Here is a 10373-nt window from a genome sequence, read left to right as displayed (position 1 = left end):
AAACACTACTATTTTACCATTTTGCTCCTAGATTGTTATCAGTAATGAACATTTCACCAATCTCCTTCCCAAAGAGCAGGCTTTGGCCTCCAGTCTACTTGTTCAGTAAGCACCAAAAGTTGAGGTTGATATGTGAAGGGCATCAGTATTTGTCTCTGGTATGAGTTTTTTTCCCCAAGAGTGAATTTCCAGAATATTCCTTAGAACACTTTTCAAGTTAGTCTTGGAGACCCTCTATAAGTAGTATATACTTTAAACAAAATAATAAAAAACACACACGCACTAAATAACATAACATGCAGCTTGCTAGTCCAGCAGCAAGCACAATATCAAGCACCATTTGGCTTTTCCTCTAACACCTGGTTTGGGTGTTCACAGTTTTAGTCAAACTGTGAACTCCCAGCAACAGTTAGGCAAGGTGTTTTATCCATCTTTGATTTCTCCAAGTCTCAGTCTTTGACCTGAAGTCTTAAAGGACCCTTTAAAACAGGCGTCTTTGTGATTGAACCCTTTCAAATTCAGAAGGGGGATCTATCCCAAAGTTGACAAGATTCTCACTTTGTCAAAATTAAAACTTGACATATTTCAGTGTGATTGATCACTTCTTTTGTGTTACAGTGCAAATCAAAGATTTTGTTTTTGGTAAGTCAGATTTGTCATCGCTTCCCATTTTCAAGTGCTTTGGAGTACCATGTGTTTTGGAGAATTAAATAAGGAGCCTGGTGGCAAGCTGTCCTTTCCTCAGAGCTGGCTCATCAAACACCTCAGCAGTTCACAAAGGGTTTGTAGTGCTCTCCTTCTGATCTGAAAGGTGGCTAGTCTCTTCAGATGTTGAAAGGTAGGACCCTGGCCCTGTGTTGTTGGGGAAGATGTCAAGATCAGCTCTTCCTTGTACATGACTTGCAGCACTGTTTACCATAAAATTTGTGGTTGCAGACACCATGCTGAGGAACTAGTTGACACCAGCTGAACAAATCTACACAGGATGGATCCTCTAAAGTGAGAAAACACATTTATCATGTTAGCTAAGGCTCTCAGAATTTTTCTTAAGGTGAGGGCCTGCAGAACAAAGACCTTGGGCCCACCTACTTTGTGACTCTGTATGACTCTTGCCATAGTACGACAGGAATTTGGTAAGGGAATGAAGCAGTGGTGGGATTAAGATACCAAAAGGGGCTATGACCATTAGCAAAATTTAAACAGGTGGGGAAAAATGGATGTTAAGAAAAAGAAGTCTTATACAGTCAGAAATCAATGTCTGATCCTCTCTATATAGCCTGGGAGCTACCACTGAATGGAGTGTCCAAAGGAAATATCCTAGAATAGCACATTAGAAGTTCCCTGGGGGATCTTGTTAAACCACTGGTTCTAATTCAAAAAGTCTGAGGCAGGAGTTGAGATTCCACATTTTTAACAAGCACCAGAGGGTGTTGGTATTGCTGGTCCACAAACTATTCTTTGGAGAGCAAGGAGCCTAATATATTGGGCACCTGGATTTGATGCTCAGCTCCAATATTCTGTGTAGGTTTGTTTAAATCAGGCAGTTTGCAAATAAGTGCATTTAAGTCAACACCGGTCCTTTCCAATTTCTTTAGCTGCTTAAGTAAGATGACAGATGTGATCATCCATTGGAAGCAAGACATTGTACATTAGAGATTCTTATTCAGAATGGCCTCAGGAGATACAGAATGCATGTGAAATTGTATGTAAAATTTTCTTTATGTAAACATAAAAGCATGTTTTAGGAGCTAAGGCTCAGTCATTTTACTAGTCTTAAGGCAGATTTTTGACTTCAAAATTATTTAGGGTCTTCACTATGCACGAGTAAAATATCCTCATTCATTGCTAGATTTGTTTTCTCTTTTCTCTATGCAAGCTTTAAGTTGCCTCAAGCCTTGACAACCAAAACCACCCCCGCCCACCCACAGGCACCAATCATACCCCTTTCCAATTACATCCTTCAGTGATTCTCTCTGGTGCCTTTGGACATGGCATGTAAGACTCACAGCTCTCCTGCTTCCTTGCTTGCTGCTCCCAATCTGCATCCTATCTATGATTCAGAACTGCCTACAAATCTTTCCTCAAGCCTTGATTCTTCTGCCTAAAATTCCCTTCTATATCCCTCCCCATCTCACAGTAGTCCCAGTGATTCCTCTCAAACATAAGCCAGTTCATGTCATGTCTCTGTCCAAAACGTCCCATTGGCTTCCATTTCACTGGATTCAAAAGTGCAGTGATCACAATGGCCAACAAGGCACTAAGATCTGGCTCCCCCACTACCTCTTGACCTCATCTTCCTCCTCGCCCCATCCCTTACCCAATCCAACCATGCTAGCCACCTTGCAGATGCCCTAATATACCAGGTGTGCCCTGGCTTCCCCCTCCCTGGCTCTGCTAGGAACACTTTTCCCAGAGACATTTGGCTGGCTTTCTCTTCACTTCCTTTGACTCTGTACTCTAAGGTCATTTGTCAGTAAGACCTTCCCTGAACACCCTATAAAAACAGCAAGCTCCCCAGCCTCCCAGAAGAATTCATCATTCCCTACCTTGCTTTATTTTTCCATATTGGGTTTATCAGCACTCATCTTAGTATGTGTTTATTTACTGTCTGTCTCCTCTACTAAGTCTCAACTAGGGTATAAAGATAAAATAGGGTTATATTTTTCTTTCTAATAACTCCTGGATATATTTTGAAGGTGGAGTCTAGAGAATTTGCTGCTGGGTTTTATAAAGAGTATGAAAGATTTAAAAAAAAATCAAGAATGACTATAGGATTTTTCGCCTAGGCATCTAAAGGAATAGAGTCATGTTTACTGAAATGGGGACCCCTACAGGGATAAGGTCAGCACCAGGAGATTGATTTGGGATATATTAAGTTAGAGATACAAGTTAAACGTTGAGATAAAGATCCACTTAAACTCTGCCTATCTATCAATATATATACATCATCAAGTTCAATTATTTTGTGTGTGTACTTATATAGTATCTGATACCCACATCAATTAGCACATACCCTAATCAATCAGCATGCATGTCTGGATTGGTTTTTATTTAGACTGCAGAGATTATCCTATTGGTGCAGTGAAAGTACTGGAGGCTAAAAACAGACTATTAAAACCATGGTCCTATCTATCTTTACTGTTTTATCAACACTCACCCTCCTTAAGAGATAAGAGAGGAATTTCAACAGGTATCTGCAGCTGTGCTATAAGCTTCACGTACAGCAGGACTCAAAAGTGAGGTGCATCACTATGCTATCACTATAAGCACTCTGATTATAGTTGTAATAATGATTAGTAACAACTGATTATTTGAGCTTCTACTATGAGTCAGATATTTGATTGACGTTACTGAGGGTGACCTTGGTGTCCTCACACCTTGATGCAAACAATCAACAGATATTATTGGCTCCATATTCAAAATACACCCAGCATCCAGCTTCTCCTGACCACCACCACTGGTCATCAGAATGTCCCCCATCTTTCACTGGACTGCTGCAGCCACCTCCTGACAAAGAGTAGACAAGTCCCTGTTCTACTCTAGGTAACCCACACTCTTCTCCATGCAACTTCCGGCGGTCCTCCCACAAGCCACATTCTACTGCTTCCCTGTTCAGAGTTCTCCATCGATTTCCATCTTACTCTTCCCCATGTAGAATTCCAGCATGGACTGGAGCTGATCCGGCTCTGAGCAATTGCTACATAACTAGTTTTCCTGTCTTGTGCAAGCCTCAGAAAAGATAGGGAAGGGAGCAGAGGAAGGAAAGTTGATGCCCCAAGCCTGGCGTTAAGACTATAAGAAATAGATAAATAAGAACAACTTAGAGGTGGACAGTGACAGGGCAGAGCAAGTAATGGTCATGAATCTGATTCACCACAAAGTGGAAAAAATGGGGTATGAGCTTGGACCATCTTGGAAAAGCTGAGATTGGATTTAAAAAAAAAAAAAAAAACACGTAGGAGTTATGTGCTAGAAAATGAGTCTTTAGCACAAGGAAATCTTATTAGACTAAGAAATATTTCCCAGTGTTTGTCTGATTACTTTAAAATAAGTGGATGAGTGAAAAATGGTACAGCTCATTCAGATAATTGAATTTTCCATCTCCCATCAGTACTCTCTGCACCTCACTTGTACTGACTTAAACTAAAAAAAGCTTTAAGGTATAGTCCTAGGACAATACGTATTCATTGTGGGTGATTTTAACTTGTCTATCTCCTCAGTTAAAAAGAGAGCTCCTCGAGGGCAATTCTTGTTAGCTCTCATATTCCCACTAATTAGTGTAATATCTGAATGGTTATTTCTTCATTTGTTTATGCGACAAATATTGAATTTAAAGAAAAGGACTTGCAAGATTACCATTAAGAATCAATGGCTAAAAAACCTTAGCCCAGAATTAAATGTTTCCTTTGGACCCTTATGAACAAGATCATTTTGACAGGAACTGCCCAAAGCCATGCTCTGTGCAACCCTAGGAGGCACCACTACACAGACTTTGATGAGAGCAGCACACCCCAGAGTTGTGTGATGCACAAGCAGCAGAACCAGATAGAGTGGGCTTTTGAAGAATTCTGAAGGTCTAGTAAATTGGCTGGAGCAGGGTGCCCTTTACCTCTCTTCTCGGGAGCTGGACAAAAGTTTGTATTGCAGGCTCGTAGCCCAGGAGGCTTCTGACTCAGCAGACAACTTGAGGAAGGCCGTCCTTGCTGAACACAGTGGACTGATCGGGTCTGGACCCCTCCCCCACAGGTGACCGTGCACTGAAAGAAAGAGAGAAGAGTCAGAAATGTTCAGCTGGCTGGTGTCCTCTCTGAGGTCAGTGATATCACAAAAAAGGAATCCACACACTTGATGATTGTCTGGAGCCAGGTACATGTGCTTATGGTCCATAGAGTCAATCCTAACACAAGTGAGCTTTTTGATTTGATATGAAGAGCAAATGCTATTTATCTAGCCCAAGAGTGTGTATCTCCCAGTTAAGTGACTCATAAAGAAGAGAGGTTCCAGAAACACAGAAGCTGTCATACAAACACAGAAGTAAATACAGACACATCTAGGGAATTAATCACAGTATTCAAAAAATTCCAGACAATTCCTGTGGATGCAAGAGTGAAGTAGGTAGTTCAAAGCTAGGACAGAAAAAGAAATGATAATCTGAGACAGCTTTGGAATTATGCCCTTGGTGTCCAGCCAAATTTTGAAATAGTATGGTGAATTTGATGCTTCCTAGAAGTCAGTCATTTTACCATTCAATTAAAAATTTTTAAAAATAGACAACTAACAAGGACTATCAACTTTCTTATTTTTTTCAGATAGAAATATGAAAAGTTAATACAAAGATATTTCATTACAAAAAAATAAAATAGGGAATATTGTCAGAAAATATGCAGCCCTTTAAATTGATTTTTTTGTTGTTCAGCTTTAAAAATTCACTACACTATCCTTTTGTTGTTGTTGTTTTTTCTTATTTTATTGCAGACAGATGAAGGCTTTATCTTGGACAACCATCATATATGGTCTGGTATCGGGGAGAAAAAAAATATGTTGGCGTGGAAAGAGTATGAGTTTGGAATTAGCCCAATATTCGAATATAGTAGTATGATTGTCATCAGATCATCTAAACTTTTCCTGTAAAGGGTGAGATAGTAAATATTTTAGGCTTTATGGGCCATGTGGTCTCTGTTGCAATTACTCAACTCTGCCTTTGTAGCACAAAAACAGCTATGGCCAATATATAAGCAAATGAGCATGGCTGTGTTCCAACAAAACTTTATTTACAAAAATAGGCAGAGGTTGTGGGAGCAGACTGGTCTGCTGGCAATTGCTTGTTGACCCTGATCTAAATAATATTATAAGAATCAATTTCTAAATATGTTAAATGAGTAAAATAAAACTTTAAAATTGAAATCCACAGCAATGTGTATATCACCCAGCACAGTGCCTAGCCAGTTAGATGACTAAATCATGCTAAGTTTTTTTCCTTTTTTCCATGTTTTAGTTTCCAGATCCTCCCAAACACATATGTACACACAACACATATATACATATGTACATATACATATATGTGTAAACAAATACATATACACACAGGTATACATATGCATGTATCCATGTATATATAAACACACATATAAATACACACACATATACAAACACAGATATGCATACTTATATATTTGTGCCTGCACATAACCCCAACCAGCTCCTGTGTTTAATGTTGAGGTGAGCAGCACCTCTCATGCCCAGGAGTCCTTTGAAGACCTGTGAAACATCTGTTGGTTGGGATGCCACAAGGACCATGACACAGTTTTGGGTTCCTGAGGACATGCTGTTCTCTCAGACTCAGCATCAGATACCAATCCTAGTCAATAAGAACTAAACCAACATGACCGAAGTCCATCCAAGTCTTCTCAGAAAGAGGATACCTCTAACATTTGATGAGCTTAAAAGCTGGGTGGCCTTAGCTGAACTGTATAACACTCTGAACTTTACATCCACAAAACAAGGAGAATAATACCCACCAATAGCATTGTTTCAAGGATTAAGTACAAGAACAGAGAATGCAGGTACTTAGCACAGTGCATAGTAATGGTTTGACAAATGTTAGCTATTGTCACATTAGTAGGGAACTTGAACCAAATGTGTAAAGACTGTGAGCATCATTACTAAAATATGAAAGACGATAGCAGTGGTTTTAGTAGCAGCAGCAACAACCAACATCAGCAGTATGTGAGGGGCCTGTTGCTAAGTGCTTTATATTCATTATCTTATTTATTTATAAAAAAAAAAAGCAACTCTGCCATATATTATCATCCTAATTTTCTAGATGTGAAAACTGAGGCTTACAGATTATGTCACCTGCCCGGGGTCACACAGGTGGTAGAACAGGTCAAACAATGCAAGCCTTCCTGCCTCCAGAACTCCAGCACTTTGTCCTTTACACTCCAACGACTGTTGATGGAGTAAGAGCAAGGGACACCTCCTTTTCTTGCATCTCAATTGAGTATAAGCCTCCCCACCTGTTGCCACGGTGATGAATACCAGCCAGCTGCCATACTGTACACAGGACGGGCTGGACAAGCCCTTCGGTTGCAGGTTTCTTCCAAGTCCAGGTTTGGTTTCTTAATACTGCGGCATCTCCGCTCTGGGAAAGTTATCAGCTTTCCCTGGAAGGCCTTCTCGCTGCATCTCATCTCCCTCTTCCTCACACCCAAACCACAGCTTGCGGAACACTAGGAGCCAAGAAAGAGGGTGTAAGAGTGCAAAGGTCCATGGTCACATCTGCTGAGCAGATGCATTTTGACATAAGGTTGCACCACTGACATGAAATTAGAGGGATGGGGTTAGGGAAGGTCAACCACATACACATGCACACGCATGCATGCACACGTGTGCACTCAAGGACCTTAAAGGTCCAGCAGCCGAGTTCCTCATGCTGCAGGTAAGGAAACCAAAGGTCAGAGAACTGGAGTGACTTTCCCAAAGTCACAGGGTTCATGAGCACCATAAAAAAGAAAGCAGCCACTGTTCAGCAGGGACTGTGAGATGCCACGTGGACGTGGGACAGAGCCTGAGAGAAAGACAAAATTGGTAGAAGGATGAGATCAGGTGTGGGGTTAAACACCTGTGGTCCAGGTGCATCTGAGACCTCTCTGAGGAGTTGGGAGTCTGAGAGCTAGGGAGCTAGGGCACAGAGAAAAGGGTTAAGAGACAGCCGAGTAGGAAGAACCACTGGATAACAAATAATTCTCCTTTATTTCTACCTTGCCTCTCCCTCATCTGAGATATAACCTATTGGTGTGTTATGACAGGGAAAAAAAGAAAGAGAGAGGGAGGGAGAAAGAGAAAGATGGAGGCTGATGAAATAAGTATGAAAAAACATGTTTTTAAAGGGATTTTAAACAGTATTATGGGATAATGTATGGGGTCTTGATGAAGTGAATAAATCAGTAAAATTGGTGTCAATGTAAACATCACAGACAATAAAGGATGACACCGAACTTCCTACTTACTACCCTACAAGGGAGGGGTACCTGTTAGCTCCACTGTACAGATGAGGAAGGCGAGGTTTAGCCACGTCTAAGCTATGGCGGTGACTAGCCAAAAGTCACATCCATAGTAAATACTGAAGGCTGATTTCAAATAAGGTAAGTCTGATTCAAGCCCAAGCATTTATTCTTTAGGTTATAATGTCTATTAAAGAAAATGTACGAGGAGAAAAGAGATGGAAATATCGCCACATTAAATGCATGTGTGATATGGACATATGTGTATCATGACAAGCATAAATCATATGCTTGTCATTTAGACAGAATAAAAGGACGTGGATAAACAGATCCATTGGCTGGTGGGATAGAAGCCCCTCCTCTGTTAGACCTCACTATCCCCACTATTGTTTTTTCCTCTTTCGTGGCTTCTGTCTTACCAGACTGTCCTCATTTGTCACCACTGTATACTCTGGGCTTCGCCCCTTTCTTACATTTCCTATGTCTGTGAATTCAACTGGGTTTCCCGAGCCAGAAACCTAGGAGGCATCTTCACATTTTCATCTCCCATACCCCTATATATGCCTGAAGGTACCAAGTAACCTCTTTAGGAACTCAAATACATCACTTCTATCATCCCTGAGACACTTTCCTCTTTTGGCTTAATTACCGCAATATCCACACAGGGGCCTTCCCTGCCTCTGGGGTTGCCTGTTTTGCATCAGTTTTTTGCTCTAAGATGAAAACCCAATGTTCCACTTCTTTATTTAAAATTTCAATAGGCTCCCCAATGTTTATAGGATATATTTCTAGTCTGGCCTTCATGATCTATCCCTGATGAAGTTTCCACTCCACCACAAACCACGTTCCATCCTTACAGAGTGTGCAGTCCTTGGCCGTCTCTCCCTGGTGTAGGGTGCACTCTGTTTCTGGAACAACCTTCACCCAGCCCCACCTTTGCCTGATCCCTGCTAGGCTCATACTCATGATCTGTTGGGCTTGTGCTCCCTAGAAAGTCTCTTCTGACAAGGATTCTTCCAGAAGTCTGGCTTGGATGAAACTTGAGCTCTTCCACAAAACTACAGACTTCTTTCGCAGCACTTTGCATACCTGAATCATGTTTCTCTACACGTGCTTTGTGAAGTTGTGTTCCCCCACTGCCCAGGCATAGGCCTGATCATGTCATGAGTGCTTTTTGAATGTTTGATGAAGAAATCAGGAGAGAAGAACCGGCGATTAGTAGGCACCTGATATATGTGTGTGCAACAGAGAGGAGCTTTGTGAGTCTGGATGCTAGTGGGAGAGCTGAGCATTAAAAAGAAAGAGAGAGAGAAAAAAAGAGAGAGGCCAGCAGCACATCTAAACTCATACCTCACTCCAAGAAGAGGTGACCCACTGTAGCCGGTTGTTTTTAGGGCATCGTCCTAGCACACAGACCTCCTGTGCCTCAGGCCTGGGGGTGCTGGCACACACGCTCTCGGGGAGGGTGTCTGGGGCAGCAGCAGAACTTTTGCAGAGGAGTTCACGCCTCCTTACCCCTCGCCCACAGGTCTTGGAACACTTGAGAAAAAGAAGAAGAAAAGTGCCATTTGAGTGCCCGTTTCAGATGATTTTCTTCTGGCTAAATGCTGAGAATGTGCTAATGAAATGTTTGCAAAACTATTTTTTGGTTTTTGAACAAAATTCTCAATAAAATCCCATGCAGCAGGAGAAATCCATCCAGAGTCCCAGGAAAGACTCCAGCTTGTCCATGATTCACATTCACCTGCAACCTTGTGAATGTCCAGTAGCTGTGTGTTGCCCAGGTCTGAAGATAAGTTGCATTCATCACAAGGCAGAGGTCTCCTTGGTATAGCATACATGGTAACCATTTGGAAAATGGGACGTGGCCTGTTCATTGGTGTAGATGTGTGTGTCTCTGTGGCATGAGGCAGAGTTGGCCTGGACACTTAGCTAACAGAGGATCACTAGTGTCTCCAACAAGGAGAATAATAGCGGAAATATGTGTATGCATATAGAATATGTATATGTGCGATAGCAACAATAAGTGACGGACATGAATAAAAACAGGGTTGGAGGGGAGTCTGTTCTCACCCCTAACATCTGCTGCCTCTGGGTATTGAGCAAACTGTTGGGAAGGGGACATAAGCACTCGTCACATGTTTTCGAGTAACTCTGCATAATGAAATCTTCATGATGGTCTGTTGACTCTCTCACTCTTACTTTCCTGACATTTGCAAGAACTCTGTGAAATAGATAAAGCAGCAAATAATCTCCTTGCTTTCAGATGAGTAATTAAAAACTTTCCAAGGTCACTTAAAAGACTTTGAATCCCAGGCTTGGGTTTGTCCTCAAGGAATGTGTCACCATCCTGGCCCTGACAGTCGTCTT

The 10373-nt window shown here is 41.6% G+C and overlaps 1 protein-coding gene across 1 annotated transcript; it reads right to left on the bottom strand.

Annotated features, from left to right (window-relative positions):
* Positions 1-350: 350 nt before the first annotated feature.
* LOC103582631 (A disintegrin and metalloproteinase with thrombospondin motifs 18-like) lies at positions 351-9542 on the bottom strand (the record flags this gene model as incomplete). The annotated part of the gene is made up of 4 exons (XM_008564177.1): positions 351-994; positions 4610-4757; positions 7017-7229; positions 9354-9542. Coding segments are annotated over 4 exons (666 nt in total), but the record flags the coding sequence as incomplete, so codon positions are not given.
* Positions 9543-10373: the final 831 nt, after the last annotated feature.

Source organism: Galeopterus variegatus, unplaced genomic scaffold (genome assembly GCF_000696425.1).
Source record: "Galeopterus variegatus unplaced genomic scaffold, G_variegatus-3.0.2 Scaffold17107, whole genome shotgun sequence".
Classification (NCBI taxonomy): Eukaryota; Metazoa; Chordata; class Mammalia; order Dermoptera; family Cynocephalidae; genus Galeopterus; species Galeopterus variegatus.
The sequence above is the reverse complement of the archived record's forward strand: the minus strand, read 5'-3'. Positions and strand labels throughout refer to the sequence as shown.